At 33.0% G+C, this 16,378-nt stretch overlaps 3 protein-coding genes across 7 annotated transcripts in view; 1 reads left to right on the forward strand and 2 right to left on the reverse strand.

Annotated features, from left to right (window-relative positions):
* Positions 1–53: 53 nt before the first annotated feature.
* Positions 54–10,885, reverse strand: LOC130662479 (ankyrin repeat domain-containing protein 66-like). 2 transcript variants are annotated; one of them, XM_057461362.1, is made up of 4 exons: positions 9,390–10,881; positions 8,422–8,664; positions 7,822–8,050; positions 54–7,518 (listed from the first exon to the last, which is right to left on the reverse strand). In XM_057461362.1, exons 2-4 carry the CDS (start codon positions 8,567–8,569, stop codon positions 7,416–7,418), a joined length of 480 nt encoding a protein of 159 aa, XP_057317345.1. In that variant the 5' UTR covers positions 8,570–8,664; positions 9,390–10,881; the 3' UTR covers positions 54–7,415. The 2 variants fall into 2 exon arrangements, with proteins under 2 accessions (XP_057317345.1, XP_057317346.1); XM_057461363.1 differs by having other exon boundaries at positions 7,417–7,518; positions 7,860–8,050; positions 9,390–10,885.
* Positions 1,554–5,660, forward strand: LOC130662473 (uncharacterized). The gene is made up of 2 exons (XM_057461354.1): positions 1,554–1,876; positions 4,115–5,660. Exons 1-2 carry the CDS (start codon positions 1,798–1,800, stop codon positions 5,500–5,502), a joined length of 1,467 nt encoding a protein of 488 aa, XP_057317337.1. The 5' UTR covers positions 1,554–1,797; the 3' UTR covers positions 5,503–5,660.
* LOC130662471 (L-fucose kinase-like) overlaps positions 9,390–16,378 on the reverse strand; it is a 46,645-nt gene continuing 39,656 nt past the window's right edge. For 2 of the 4 annotated variants that reach the window (XM_057461351.1, XM_057461350.1), the window contains exons 25-32: positions 15,770–15,804; positions 15,385–15,482; positions 14,823–15,055; positions 14,319–14,537; positions 13,792–13,891; positions 13,452–13,574; positions 13,040–13,140; positions 10,925–12,093 (exon numbers count right to left, since the gene is read on the reverse strand). In XM_057461351.1, coding sequence (XP_057317334.1) covers positions 12,001–12,093; positions 13,040–13,140; positions 13,452–13,574; positions 13,792–13,891; positions 14,319–14,537; positions 14,823–15,055; positions 15,385–15,482; positions 15,770–15,804 — 1,002 coding nt within the window. In that variant the 3' untranslated portion in view covers positions 10,925–12,000. Of the gene's footprint in view, positions 9,465–10,924; positions 12,094–13,039; positions 13,141–13,451; positions 13,575–13,791; positions 13,892–14,318; positions 14,538–14,822; positions 15,056–15,384; positions 15,483–15,769; positions 15,805–16,378 lie in introns of those variants that run through there. The other 2 variants (XR_008989024.1, XM_057461349.1) reach the window with 2 other exon arrangements.

The following is a 16,378-nucleotide window of genomic DNA, read 5'->3' on the forward strand; positions in this document are numbered from 1 at the left end:
TTCACCCGAAACTTTCTTTAGCTGCTTGAAAAACACCTGATAAAATTGTTTAGTCATTGTTTACCTGGGTAAGTTTAGTAGGCAAATTGTTTTTCAGCGTTTATTCCAATTCTCCTTGGTGCAATTAATAATCACTTATTCGCCCCAAACGAATTGTATAAAAAAAGTGTAGCGAAAAGAATACTTTGTTCTCTTCTAATATGTTATGAGTATAAAAAGATTAAAAGTGAGAGATAAGCTTTAAATTTTCCTTTGAAGTCCTGATTTCCTTAACAATTGGTGGCTTTTTATTCCCTTTAGGCGTGATTTTGAGTTAAAGGGCTACGAAACGATTTATTAGCCTAACCCCGCAATTTCCGAAGTATGGCGTATAATAAACGGGGCACTCAAAAGGTCAAGGTGCAAGAAATTATGCACACTTTAGAACCACATAGACGTCTAGACAACCTGTTTATAAATAATTATTATTTACGATGAATTTGCTACTTTTTATTTTTAGTTTCTAAAAATAGAATATTTTATTCAGTATTCTTTTTGGCGATAAAATGGAGCTACGGTCTGTAAAATATATTAAAAATCATACCTCTAAAAGATTTTAAAGTCATTGCTGTTCAAAATTTCGAAGGACAGTTAAATAATGAAAATCTAATATGGAACTTTTTTGTTCTTTTCTTTGGATGCCCAATATGATATTTAAGATGATTTAAGTTGTTGTTTTTGTTCTCAGTGTTCATAAACTTTTCCATCTCCATTAGCTCGACTTTCGTGTAAGCCACTAAAGTCAAAAACCAACAGCCGCTTCGTAGCCCCTTCAAACTTGGTCTACTTATAGGCGCTACAGAACGGCTCAAGATAGATCTCCGTCATTAGTGTTATTTTTTGGCAGTAAATAATACATAACAGTAAAATCGAAAGTTTGTTTTGATTCGGGAGCAAACACAACACGAGGGTCTGTTTTTCGAAAAATACTGTACTAACTTTATTCAATGATTTGGTATAATTCCGCGCAGAATAGCTAGCTAGCTAAAAAAAGTTCAAAGATTCTTTTGACAAAAAATGATGGATATAAATATCCGTATGTGGCTATTTGTGTGATTTGTGATTGATTTATACTTTTTTGATCTATGCAAAATAGACATCGTTATGGTAAGTTATAGTTCGTACAGCCGAGATATTATTTTGATCATTAAAACAAAATTAACCTGCGTCTCCTGGTTCCCAATTTACCTGTATTGCGTGTTCTAATAAATCACTCTCCTTCGGGTCGTGATTTAACCAATGATAACTAAATATTTATTTTCGTTTAACTATTTTTAAAATATCAACTTGAATGACTTAAAACATCCTTCGATAAAACAACTAGATACCTTATTTCTAATATGTAATTAATGGGACTGATCAAAAATATACCAACTCCTAAATAACGTTTCAAACTCTTTCATATGAAATCAATTTGCCTTTTTCCGAATGTTTGCCATCTACATTTTATTATTCGGCATGATTTTGAATGTATTTTGCGACTACTGAAGATATAGAAACTCACGTTGAGCATCTTGTTCGAAACAGGTGTGGCTATTCAAACAAATCAATCGAAAAATATGAGATAGAGCGTAAACAGGGTCAAATCAGTACGAACACTAAAAGCTTAATTCAATTATCAGATTACTGAGATTTTGAAAATCAAGGCTAGCTGCTTGGTTCTAATTAACTTAAACATAAAGGGTAATTAGCCCAAATTTTATTGAATTTAGGGTTAAATTACCATGGAAATTAAATTTAATTATTGAATACAAGAGGATGTGGAGGAAAGTTGCATTTGTTGTGTGGACATTGTGGTTGATATTGATAAGTGTAGAATGTATTGTTGTTCATGAAGGTGGGAGCTCTTTGTTTCTATGAATTTAGACAGTTGGATAATAAATCTATTATTAACCAGCACGAACTGCGTTTGATAAGAAACCCAATCACAAGGGTTTCTAATTTAAGCCGCAGAGATAGTTTTGTTGATGATAATATACTTCCGTTTGAAAGAAAGACTTAGAAAGAAAAAGTATAAAAGAAAAGTATGCAGTAAAATTGGAAAGCTACATATATTTTCAATACATATTTTTTTTAGAAGTATGACATTTGTATAGGCTTAAATTTGGTCATTTTTTAGGCATATGCTAAGCATTATGTGAAGCCTAAAAACATGTTGTAAATGTCTTTTGTTTCGTAAGCAGTTTTTCTTTTTATTCTTTATGTCTGAATTAACCAGTATGTAGTGAGATTTAATTTGTAATTACTGATGTTCAAAATGCAAATTCAATATTATTTTTTTCAAATAAGCATATTTTGAGCCTGATCATGTGTTTTTCATACGCATATTTCAAAAAATATTTTTACCATTTTTAGGCATAACCTAAGCATATTTTGAGCCTAAAATAGTATTTTTCATAAGCATTCTTAAGTCTTATTTTGCAATTTTAATTACATGTAGCTATGGTGCAAGTTTTTTCTTTATATTTTTTCGCCCAGTCAATGGTAAAAAGAATTAGCGCTGGGTCTATATAACTGGTGTACCTTAACAAAGACAACAGTGTTAAAAGAATAATCTTGATGCTTCGAGATGCGTACATGCGGACATATACCAGGGCCGTCGCCATATTTTTTAAGTTTAAAATGCAACATAAAAAAGAACAAATACTTAATATCTGGGAGTAAATTAAAATTAAAATAGATTAATAAGAAACCGTTGATTTGAAAGGTATTTCAAGCTAGTGAACAAATAAATACACCATGTAATCATTATAAACCAAATGATTTATCAAAACAGAATCATGTTTTTGGACTATAAATTCTAGTTCACGAACGGATCACTCAAGTTATAATGCATTGAAATATGTAGCCTTTACCGTCACTCTTCTCTCCCTGTTTTCCTCCCTCCCTCACTTCTCAGAGAAGTGTCCCTTACACAACGTAGTTGTAGTGTGTTCTTCTGCGTCTTGCAGTTCTGGCAGTCCATGAATCAAATCCCGCTTAATGTCATACAGTATGTTATGATGCACTAAGCTCTACTTCAATTTGATTATACTACACACTTGCTACTGCCAGATTATTACTCGCGAAAAGATCAAGACGTGCCATCAATTCGCAAAATTTTATTTCACAGTAAAAAAAAGGCAATTTCATTCACACAAGGAAGAAAACAAACCACTGAAGTCAATGTTATAACAACGGATCATTGAAAACGTACACGTTGATTAGTATATTAAGAAAAGGTCATTTCAGTCCTAAAAATTTTATTTTCAATTTCGTGGCTTTATCAAATTTGTCATATAAAATTGTGAATTTCCTAGCGGCTTCTGCAAGTTTTGATCTGTAATGTTTGTCAATTGTGATGCGTCCTAATTGTTCTAATTCTTTGATTGCATTACCTGTTCACACTACAAGCTAGAAAAAAATTTGATTTTTCCGAAAAGTTGAAGGAAAAACAAAATTAAAGGGGCTGCAAAACGAAATGTTGATGTTTGACTTCAATGACTTATGCAAGCTTATGGCGGGGAAAAATTTATAAACATTTAGGACCAAAACAACGTTTTAGATTTTTCTAATAGAAAACACTTTCACCATTTTGACCTGGTTAGCTAGCTATTTTCTTTTAAATTCTGTACTTAAACACACCATTTATTGCACGCAAAGCCAGTTGATGCAACAACAATGACTTTTAAATCTTTTAAGAGGTATTAATTACTCTCTTAAAGCTATTTAGCATGGTATTTTTTAACAAATACAGTCCCCCGTGTTGTCTTGCTTCCTTGCGTCTTCCTCAAAAAGGATATTATCTCATTTTACCGCCAAAAAAAGAGAAAACTGAAAAATAATGTATCTATTTTTTGAAAAATACTATTAAAAAAGTAGTAAATTATAAAAAAGTAATTATTCATCAACAGGTTGTCTATATTTGATAATAAAGTGGGCATATTTCTTGTACCTTGTTCTTCTGAAGGGCCTGACTAATACATAATGTTACTCAGATTGCGAGTGGATGAAGAATAATATAAGTGTTAGTTAGCTTGAAAATAAAGAATCACCTAGCGTTTATTGCTTTGTATTTCGTTTTTGTCGATTTCAGATGAAACAGACGCTGAAATTAACTTAGAGACAAAGCGGACACATATCCAACCTCAAAAAAACGCGTTAAAAATATCACATCAAAACACACAGGATTTTTCAACCAATCAACAAGCAAATATAACTTTAAAAAAACATGAAGCTACTTCAAGACTGAAATTAATCAATCAAGTTGTAAAAGAATTAAAAAATGTTTTAGCCAAAAAAACTCTTCCCACACAAGCAAAATCCTCTTTAATTAACGAGGTTTTTAATGCCGATGGTGACCCAAAAAAGGTATCGATAGCAAAGGAGATATTTCGAAAGATACTAGAACCTTCTAAACCAACGAACGGAGCTGTTGGGGACCTCGGTGCAGAAATGATAAAAGTTTCTGTACTTTCAAGGAGTCATTTTAATACTACAACAGCACCAAGTAATCTATCTAAAAGAAGGAAACGTCGTCACCGCAAGCACCGACGTCGCAAAAAAACTAAATCAGCTGACAAACAAGGAACTAATTTTGAGAGAAACGTGAGTAAAACTCAGTATAAACCTAGTCCAAAAAATCATCGACCACTGTCAAAAAGTACACCAAAGCAAGAACATATTTCCAAGTATACACATAATACTGCAAAATTAAAACGTAATGCATACAGGTTTAGAAAAGCAAATTTAACTCTTCTTAACATATTAGCAAGAAGGCGAAAATATTTTAAGTATGAATTACAACCTTCGTCAGGAAATAAAACTTCGCATGAAGAAAGATACCATTTAGTCAAAGTTAAAAATGACCCTGGCATTGACATGAGAGGAAAAACAGCAAAACTTTTATCCTTAAAAATCCATTCACCAAACAATTTGGCAAGTCCTGTCGCTGTTAATGGGACAAATACAAGTATAAGTCGGAAAGATTTAGTGATAGAACTAGACGATTCAAATAACGACGACGAGTACCAAAACGGCCGGCGACGTGGTTTTAACCCAATCATGTCGTTATTAAACCGTATAACTAAATCAAACGCCGCCGATATTGACGTTTTTGACGAGCGCGATGACAATGACAGAGACGACACCGATTACGACGACGGATTTATTAGCCCCAGACGACGTCGTCTTGGAGAAAATTTATTTTTAAATTCGTTCTCCGATGAAAACGACGACGATGACGGATACAACGACAGCGAAGAGGATTATAACAACAGATTTAGAAACGTCGAAAATAATTTTTCAGACCTTTACGAACCGCAGTTGGAACGCCAACTAGCGCCATATAAAAATGACGCCCGTGAGGAATTCGATGCGCCATATATGTACGAACAAGGTGAAGAAAACTTTTTTAATAATGTTCCCACAAACACTTACGATCCAGAAAAACCTATCATTATGGAAGTAGACCGAAAAAGGTAGAACTGAGCAAATAAGGTATAGAACATAACATAGACGCTACGCTATGGCGATAAGATCGTCCATGTATATATTACACACAGTCCACTGTAAATATTTTTTTTTTGTTTTTATATATTATTGTTCATAATATTACGTTTGGTTTCTCTAAAACACTCGACTACGTTTTTGGCATTTAATTACTGGGCATATTGAAGAAGAACTACTTTGTTCATCACTAACATACTGCCAAGCAGTGAGCGGGATTCGATCCACGGTCCCCAGAACTGGGAGCCGCAGACGAAGCCACTACACTACGTGCGGCAATATGTTAGTGATGAACTAAGATAGTTTATCCGGATGGTGTGTATACATATAGGTGAATATTTATCATAGCACATCTGTATTTCATTCTCAACAGAGAATGAAATACGGATGTGTATGTTAGTGATGAACAAAGTAGTTCTTCTTCAATATGACTTGCACGCATAATACTCGCCCGTCATTAGAGGTCTGATCGGGGTGAAGCATTCTCTGTTGAGAATGAAATACGGATGTGCTATAATTATTCACCTATATGTAATTACTGGGCTTTTGAAACGTTCGTTATCAAAAGACTATACCGGACCCATTTGAGCAATTCTAAGATACGCATAGATTTGAATTAATTTTTTTCCTATCCTGTTACTTAATAGTGATTTTAACATATAAGGCGGGAGTTAGCTTTAACCAGCTAAACGACAGGTTTTGGCCAGGGTTTTTTGTTTTTGTTCAGGAAAATATTATTTAAAAATAACGATAGGTTTTTATATAGCTCTATTTCACTGGGATTAACGCACGTTGAATATTTAAACACCACACTTAAAGGTCACTTCCAATTTTGCAGGACAAGATAAAGAATTTGGTCTTAAATATGATTTCACAGTACCATAGAAATAGCTTTTAATGGGTATCGCAGGTGTATCATTGTTAAAATTTTCTGTAAAAACGATTTAGAAGTTGTTTTAAAAACAGCTGAATTTAGAACTCAGGCAGTACACGGTTTTTTTTATAAGAAACCAGTCTATAAGAAACCTTAGGCTCAGAAAAATTTTAAGAAACTTATAAGAAACTTGAGCTGGCTGAGAAAATCTCCAACATTAAGAAACTTATATACATAACAGAAAAAGGGAAGGAAACAGAATAGAATGAGTTTTTTTAAGAAACTTTTCAGGCTCAAATTATCGAATTTTAAAGAAACTCCAGGCTCAACCAAATGCTTAGGTTTCTTGTAAAAACAACGTGTATGATTATGGAAAAAAATTTTGGTTGAATTTCGTTAATTTCGCTCAACTTATAAGTCTTTTTATTATTAATTGAGAAGTAAAACCTTTGGAAATCGTTGACCAGAAATATAATGAAATGGTTAAGTGGCTTCAAATTATTTCAATAAATTTAGACATGTTTACAGCCTTATAATGCTAATACTGCAGGTACTTAATTTCAAATAGCGTTGTCGGTAAAAATTCTTATAAAAAGATTAAGTTCCTGGTGTTAAAATATAGCAAATATTCTATAAAAAAGGAGACTGTACAGACGACTTCCCAGAGTAAAAAGGTAGTAACGGATAGTGATGTAAAAAAACTGGATACCAATGATACAGTAAAGGTTAGGATATAATAATATCCATTAAATCGATTTAGAAGTTACGACAAGCCTCCATAAGGTGATCATAATTTGATCAATAAATTGGAAAGACACCTAAATAGTTCAACTTGCACTAACCAAGCAACATAATTTCACCCAACTAAATTCAAATTCCTCGTGAAATGTGGTTTTTTTTTTGTTTCTTAAAAACACCTCACATACGTGGTCTTCCTCAGATTTCTTCTACACGAGATGTGCATCGACCCACACACACACATACACACACACACAAAGACTATACAACACCACGGCTAAGGTTGCTTGTTAGTTTCACTTGAAAGTAATGTCCGCCTTGCAGCGTTTACTATTCGATCTTTTATAATTTCTCTTTTTTGTGAAGGGTGCTGTTCAACTCTAGTAGAAATAAAATAAAGAAATAAAAACAAACAAACAAACAAACAAGAAATCAAAACAACAAACAAACAAGAAATCAAAACAACAAACAAACGAACAAACAGGAAATCAAAACAACAAACAAACAAACAAACAAACAAAAAATCAAAACAAAAAACAAACAAACAAATAAACAAGAAATCAAAAACAACAAACAAACAAACAAGCAAGAAATCAAAACAACAAACAAACAAACAAGAAATCAAAACAACAAACAAACAAACAACAATTACAGCAACAACAGCACAAAAAAACACTGCTTACTCTTCTAGAAACTTGACACATTCTTTATGTCCATATACCTCAGCCATGTGCTTTGGTGTGGAACCATAATCATCTTTAGCTATTAAGCTTCCAGAATATTCAAAAAGGAGTTTCAAGATTTCCAAATTCCCCGTTTCTGCAGCACAATGTGCCGGCGTCCAACCTTGATACATTCGCAGTGACGCGTCTGCACCGTTCTCTAGCAAAATCTTGCAGCATCGAACATGACCTGAAAGTAAGGACACAGATAGTGCTTTTATCCTAGCTTTTGATCCTAGCTAACAGTAAGTCTCTCTTTCTTCAATAATAATTCCCCTCAATTTGATCTCTAACGAAGCTGTAAACAAACGTGTGATGCTTCTTGTGTTTAATGTATTTTGATAGTTGTATAGTGTATAGTCTGTGTAACATTGTTTAATTATTCCACAAATTAAAAAATGGTTGATTAATTGTTTTAGCTGGACGGGTAAGGACAGGCTGTTGCCTGTTTTTTTATTTAAGCGAGAGTTTGCCGTGTTTATACAGAAGGATTATTAATCAGTTGAAAAAAATAGCTTTGGTTGCTTGTTACCAAAAACAAATTACCTATATTATTCTTACCTTTTCTTACAGCCCAATGCAAAGCAGCCTGTCCTTCAAAATCTGCATCTCTTTCATCAATATCTTTGACACCGTTCACTCTGAACAGAATTTCTAACTGTTTTGCATCTCCAACAGCAGCAAGCTCGTGAAGAAAAAAGTCGGCCATTGTTTCTTCAGATAGGCGATCTTTTCGTTTATTTCGACATTTGACTTACATGTTTTTCACTCGAGCAGTTACAAAGAAATGTATCCTAACCAACACTACGTAAAAAAACATGTCATTTGAAAGTGAATTAGCTAGTGTCCTAGGAATTTTATAAAATTGAATTTAGACGCGTGTTTAGACGTGTATATATTTAGGTGCGTTGAGGCGAAAATTCAATCCTTTAGAAAGTCGATTCAAAACGATCAACTCGTGCAAGTGCTCTTAAATATTGCAGGCTTATGCACTTACTGTTCGTTTTGAAGGTCAAACTCATTTTGACATTTTTAAAACCGCTTTAAGCGCTGCATTGTAGTGTGATTTCGACCAATATATTAGCTTGAATCGCCGCCATTTTGATTTTGAGAGTGCATTTGTGTTTCCCGTGGACATTGTGTTGCTTGGACTTTCGCCTTTATTTCTCTTTCGAATTATTAACGCGATTATAACTCCGCGATTTACATACAGAGATAAAGAATTACGGCCGTATCACATAACAAACACCTACATTAAATTAACCTTAACTTGCTCATAATTAGCTGGCGTTTTCCGTACACAAAGGAGAATTGATTGACGGCAGAAAACTTAGGTCAAAGACACTCAGTGGCGTAATACACAAAAATGAATTTAATTTGTTGTAAAAAATGTAAAAGAAAGATCTTAAGTGGGATAACAAGCTTGAGAATATCCTGACTGACGTTCATCACGTGCACCTTGACAAAAATTACGTAGCAAAGTTCATTATTCGTGAGATGATATTAAAATCAGTCTAATAAACACCTACCTGGCATTAAGCAAGATGACGCCACTTGTGTCACTACTCATCCGCGCCCACTCTAATAATATATATTTTTTCTATCTAAAAATATAATACTTTACATTTAACAAAAATAAATCAGTAAGTGTCACAGCACGTTGGCAATTTTGCACATTTTAAAGAATGGCTCAAATACAGAGTAACATACTCAAACAGTACTTTTTCAGGTGTACCTTTGAGCTGATAACATATCGTATTTCAAAAAAACCTCAATCAGAAGTTTACGTAACGACCAGTTGCAGTACAGCTTATTGCAAACAGTTAGCAAGACGTGAAGTAAAAGGTAAAAAGGTTTAAACACCAATTGCAAACAGCAAACACCAATTTAAACTACAATCACCTTCGTCACAGATAATAACACTAGAATCCATTTCAGGATACAACAACTATCCATTGCAGGCTAAAACATAACTATCCATTGCAAGCTAAATCAAAGTATCCATTGCAGGCTAAAAAATTAATAGTATTCCCTGTCTTTCAGAGTCAACTCGAGAAGAAACAAGGAGATTGAAAGAGAAAATTTCTGATTTCATTTAAAAGCCTCTAAAAAGCAGGTAAAAGTTAATAGGTGTTTTAGAAAACCTTTAAACAAAAAAAGATTACCGGGGATTTAATTGCCAATTGGCTATGAAATAGTATTTTTAGCAATAATTAAATTTGGTAAATGATGATTTGGGCTTAAAACGTCATGGTAAATTCTGAGTTTAAATTTTCCCCATTTTTCCCAGACACTCTTTCAAGGTTAGCAATTAACTGAACTACTTTCACAGAAGCCAAACAGTACCAATGTCTGATTTAATTCCTTCCTGTGCTAAAAGTTGACATGTCTGATTTTCATAATGCCTCCTTCCTTTTTTCTTGGTCTTTAACTTAATATAAATTGATTTAAAGTTGTTTTAGATTTCTAACTTAATTAATTTAATGTTTAATTTTGAGTGCATTTAGTTTGTCCAATGACCAATAAATTCCGTGCGGATTTAATTCACCGTATTGCCAAATTGTAAAATTTTCTACACGCTTGATAACAACATTACATCATCATGATCATTATCATGGTAGCATGATTTGGACAGGTTATACTAATGATCTTTTTGCTACTGCAAAGTTTTTCTTAGTCTACCTCTGGACCTTGCAACTAACTACTAGTCTATACACTTTCTTACTTAGTCATCCTCCTCCATCCTAACGGAGGGCTCCAACTAATTCTTGTCTAAATAATATCTCTTATGATAAGATACCTAGGCTACGTCTTAGCGAAACATAAAAAAGAGAGGAACGAACAGAGAACGAAAGGAGAAGTATCATTTCTTAAAAATAATGTAGAATTTCAGAGAGAAAAAAAAGGAGAAGAGTTGATGAGTTAAAACCCTGATTGGGTACTCTTCGTCAAGCATATCCCTCAGGTCAAATCACTTATTTATTTATAAGCATAAGATATACATCCAGTACCTTCCCCTCTAAAATTTTATATCCTCAGGATCTTGAATCCCCCCCCCCCCCCCCCCCCACACACACACACACAGCCCTCATTTCCCTCCTAACAAATACAAAAAAAATAATAAAAAATATGCTCAACGAGCCTACTAAAAACTGAGTTTAAATAAACATGATCAACACAACTATTTTAACTACACACGTAATGCAAATCGTTGAAAATCAGGCCTTTGTAAACTGACCTATAAAACAGTGGAAAATCCATAAAAAAGGGTTATCTTATGCTGGCTCAAAGTTTTCCTTTTTTTTCTACCAACATTATATACAAAAAAACAAAACATTCTCTAATTCTTTTTACTATATAGTATATCCTACAATTCTTACTCAAAAAAAACGCTCAAAGGACCAAAAATAAAATAAATTCATGCATGATAATAATAATAAGAAAATAATAAATTCTAAAACATAAATATAAAAACTTACAGTGAACAGTTACTGCTACGTCGAAACATTCAATACAAAAAGCGATCTGAAAACTTATTTCTGAAACGAAATATCTCTCATTATATTTGAGGGAGTATTAAAGAGTGAAACTATAAAAAAAAGGTTCATAGTAATCCTTACACGCTTACCAATATATGCGTTAGAACAAGGCTTAAACACTGACACGCAAGCTATTAGCCGAAATCACGACGACTCGATTTAAATATAAAAAGGCATAGTGGATTTGCTTTCCTGCAGTATCTAATTCGGTCAACGTTAATGCGGCAGGTGGTCAGAAATCAAGTTCAATGAAGAAAGATTGCCGGCAAAGAAAATTTTGATTTTTTTTAAGGATTACCAATAGGTGGTGAGATTATTTTAAAATCACTTTCAATTGGCATGCTTTTGTTTGCATACCCGTTGTCTATCATATTAAATTTTTTGAACCTTTTCCTATTAAATCCTCAAAAGTTTAATCCTGAAACATTTCAAAAAATTTTTTACTGAATATACCTACATTTTGTCCCAAAACGAATAAACAAAACAGAAATTAGTAGCCTTATTATCCAACAGTAAAATCAACCTCTGCCAGAATTTTCAGATCTTTTAGACACATCGAAAATTGAATTCTATGTGCGAAAGTAAAGTATCAAACTTGGTTTTAATACGAGTCATTGTTCGTATGATCAGCAATCTTCACAACAAGTCCTTCTCGATCAATTTGAGCATAATGGACACTTGCTTTTGTTGCCATCTATAAATAGAAACAAAATAAAATATTTCTGTTCTCCTTAATCCTATTTTTTTATCATTTATAGCTACCTTTAATACTTACTGAAGTTAAGTAATTTATGTTCATATGGTCATATGGTCATATGACTTATTAGTGTAAATCTTCACGGCAATTTAATTACCATATGGCGTTGAGATTTTTAACTTTTAAATTATTATCTTCATAAAAAACTCGAAAAAAAACAGGAACAATTTGGAAGTGCGAACATTTTTGTTGTCAAAAAGCATGCATTTTATACTACACGAAGCACGGGATGTAGCGACCGAATTGGTTTAAACAAGCTCTCTGTCATTGATACCGAATTAAAGCGTGTAATTTAAAGACCACAAACAAGGTCTAAGTACAAGAAGTTCATGTACGAACCGTACAAGTATAATAGACTACGAATAATTATATTTCTGTGGTAAATTTTCTACTATTTTATATCTCCTAGAAAGAGAATTTGGTATAAACTAGGATCTGTAAAATATACGTATTCAGTAAAATCAAAAGCATCTTTTGACGACGAAGTGAAGACAACTAAGGGGCTTTATTCTTTTTAAAATGCTATGTTTCTTAGATTTAAAAGGTAATGAATGTAAAGGCTCGTTTTCTATTTGACTGCATTGGGATTTAAAAATAGCCAAAAATTACCATTCTTGCGACTTGGAGTCATGATATTTAGACATCTAATCCTTAAATTTGTTTTTCGAAGTAAACTCAAATTTGATTCTCACTGAAACAATTTGCAATTTACATGCGTATACCTTCAATTTTTTGCACTAAATATCCAAAAATGAACAAAATTTGAAGACATCACTTCCTCAACTACCTTATTTTTGTCGGATTTTCTCTGAAAATAACTCAAGTCATTGTTACTGTCTCTCCACGTATGTTTTCGGAGTTTTAATCATTACCATATCCTTACCTCAACTTTCTCAATCTCAGCTTTTATTTTATCCATCGCAAATTCGTCTTTGGTAATGACGTACATGAAGCCACCGCCACCCGCTCCAGCCAAACATTGTCCTGTGGAAGAAGATTATTTAAAACCAGTATATTTGCACGTAATAATGATAATAATAATAATTGAAATATCTATTTTGTGTCTTTTGATGGGCTCGTTTTTTTTGACTGATATCGGATATCAAGAATGTCAGATGATAAGTATACAAGACATTCGTAATTAAGAAAACATATAATTTGAGATAATAGTCATTACATATCAAGCCAAAGAGTACCAATAAAAAGATCACAACGAGTATTTAAGGTATTATTCAATCGACACACCGAGTACCGGGGGTATTAACAATTTGAGTATCTGAAATTTTTAGAATTACCATGGACAAGTGGTTCCAATTGATCCATTATAGCTCTACATACACTCGGTTCACAACCATGAGCCATGGACTTCTTGTGTCGCCAACATTCGTTCAGATATTGACCAATAAGTTCCAACTTACCTAAATGAAACAGGGGCCAGTGAGTCAAAACATAAAAAACTACACGTATTATTAGTAAAATTAAAGCAAGTAATTTCAATACGATCAAAATATTGCAAATTCAACAAAATTATGAGCCGTGTGATAGTTTGACATGTGAGTTTTATATGCAGGATCGGTGATATCTCATTTCTTTCTATAACGTTAACACAACACTACAGAAATGTAATACACTAACCCTCTTCAAGAGCTTTTTTAGCATTTTCAGCATTTTTCACCAATTCACTTGCTGTTTCAACAATTTCAGGGAAGCGAGCGTTCCAGTTGCGCAACACATCCTAAATGTCAAAATTAGATAGTCAAAAGTCGAAAATAAATACGGTAAAGACCTCATATTGAATGATCAAAAATATATCATAGCAGATGCAAGGATATAAAGATAAGAGGAAGTACAGGTAACAGGGTGGTCTGCCGATTTTCACTCTCACTTCCGTCATTCTCGAGACTTCTGACGTCATTATAGAAAATTACCTATTACAAAAACAACATTTTAAGGCACTATGCCTCTTGCATTCAGATATTTAACGATATATACTGAGTATTTTAAAATACAATTCTTTGAATTCGACTCAGTTCTGAATTTGCTGACTTTCCAAGATCTCCAGATTTTTTTCAGATAGTCGAACAATTGGCTAATTATAAAAATTTGGGTTTTTTCGAAGTAAAAAACTTTTAAACTAATTTGAATGTTCCTATGCGATTCACCTGTAACATGTTCCTGGCAAGTCTTGTTTTACCTGTAAACACAACAAGTAAATGATTTTCAAGCGTTTCTTTAAATCCATCTGGCACTTGGATCTGCTCCGTTTTAATATGCAGTGGTAGTTGATTCTTCGAACTTCCTATTTTAATGCCAGGACACAAACCTCCAACCTGATCCTGCCACCCACCGCCAGTTGTTAACATCTGTTCCAAATCTAATACCTAGTGTTGTATAATTTTTAAATCCAAAAAAATGAAATGACAAACAATGGCAACTTTGATTAATAGAAAAACAACAATAACGACAAATATAAATTTAACAATTGTCATCGAAAACAAAGACAACGGCACGTTTCAGCAGTGTTACGTTATAAATATTCCTTAATTAAGCTTAGTGACGAGAAGAAGACAATAAAAGAACGACAATAACAAAAACCAAGACGACAACAACGACCATTACAAGAACAACAACAAAAACAACAGTTGTTACAAATAAAAGCGACATACCGCATGTAATACAGAGCTAACATCATGCTTCATACCAGCAGCTGTCCACAGCGCAGACAAGACACTGCCTGCTAAAATACTGCTTGTACCTAACCCTGAGCCATGAGGAAGATTGGACCAAGTCTGTAAGACAAAACCGCTGCTATGTTTGTCTTTCAAATATTTAGCTAAATTTCTGTGTTGTGTTAATGGAAGAAGCTCAGAACAAAAGAAGGCTGCCTTCAGTAAAGCACCTACAAGATACAATAAAAATGACTTGTTTATAGAACAATCAATCAACCTTTAACTTAAATATATAATTAGAACAAGAATTACTTGCACACTCTGGAAGATTAAGAATGCTTAGCATGAAAATCACAAAGTACAGTTTTTTTCAGAAAAACGATTTTAAAAGCCACGCGATGAAGATATAGGTTCTTTCAACTGCTAACTCTCAAAATAGTAAGAAAAGGTAGAAATTACTACCGTAAGTAACACATGGGTACTGAACATGGAAGTGTGGAATGCCCGTCTGTATTCAGGGGAAACACTATGCTCTGATCAACAGTACATATCAACTAACCTGGCGTGTTTGGTTGAGAATAATTCAACAGATCTGAGAACTCTGTACATACTATCTTGATAGGATTCTCCTTGCCCAAAATCAAAACAATTTTGTATCTGAATACAAATAATAAAAAAGTCGATTAAGTTTAAGAAATAGGTGATAAGTTCTAAAAAAAAAACAAGCAAGAAAACAAACAAGCAAGAAAACATACAAACAAATAACAAAAAAAGATAAGATAAAAATTGGTAAATAAAAAGTTGAATCATAAACAGGTCAGCACCATAAAGAAAACATTATTTTTACAATTAAATCAACTTTGTCATAAGAGACTAAGAGCAACTATTCATTTTCTTTAGAAACACTAATTACAACAAACAACAGAATGAAAAAAACACCTTACTCTGGAATTCGTTGCACCCTACACCCAATTGGTTTCTAAAAACAAAATAATAATAATAAAATAATAGATAAAAAGTGACACAGTAAAACCATGCCAAACGATGCACGAAAGTTAGAACGTAGCAGCTTATTCATAGAATTGACTCAACTTGACATCTCTTTTTACGATTTTAAAATTTGAGAGAGAAGTCTAACAAGATGAAAACGTAGATGGGGATGAAACGTAAGTTGACCCACGAATACCACAAAGGATGCGACATTTACTGCACAGAACACACGCTTAATTTTCTTATTACATTTTCTCTACATTAAGTAGACTGTAATTTTAAATTTTAGTAGGAATTTTAATTGGGTGTGACGACATTACATCCGAAAACTTAATTTAAATATTAAAGATACTGTAAATATTCAGACACAGTATATTTATTATCTCTCAAAAGTTTTTGTTTACAAAATTACTTTTTGGATATAGAAACAAATTAAATTGTCTATAATACATATAATACAAATATGAATATTTTTCAGAGGTAGCCATAAATCTACAGTTTTGTTTTTCACTAAAACGTACGAAACTCCCCTCCGTTTTATTTTTTACTTGCGTAATACTTCT

This window comes from Hydractinia symbiolongicarpus, chromosome 10 (assembly GCF_029227915.1).
Source record: "Hydractinia symbiolongicarpus strain clone_291-10 chromosome 10, HSymV2.1, whole genome shotgun sequence".
Taxonomy (NCBI): Eukaryota; Metazoa; Cnidaria; class Hydrozoa; order Anthoathecata; family Hydractiniidae; genus Hydractinia; species Hydractinia symbiolongicarpus.

Excerpts from the sequence above, each read along its gene's own strand:
- LOC130662473 (XM_057461354.1), top strand. The coding sequence starts at position 1,798 with ATGTGGAGGAAAGTTGCATTTGTTGTGTGGACATTGTGGTTGATATTG. Across the intron at positions 1,877-4,114 it reads ATGTATTGTTGTTCATGAAG|ATGAAACAGACGCTGAAATT; the intron begins GTGGGAGCTCTT and ends TGTCGATTTCAG.
- LOC130662479 (XM_057461362.1), bottom strand. The coding sequence starts at position 8,569 with ATGGCCGACTTTTTTCTTCACGAGCTTGCTGCTGTTGGAGATGCAAAA. Across the intron at positions 8,051-8,421 it reads GCATTGGGCTGTAAGAAAAG|GTCATGTTCGATGCTGCAAG; the intron begins GTAAGAATAATA and ends CCTTACTTTCAG. Across the intron at positions 7,519-7,821 it reads TGTGTCAAGTTTCTAGAAGA|AGTTGAACAGCACCCTTCAC; the intron begins GTAAGCAGTGTT and ends TATTTCTACTAG.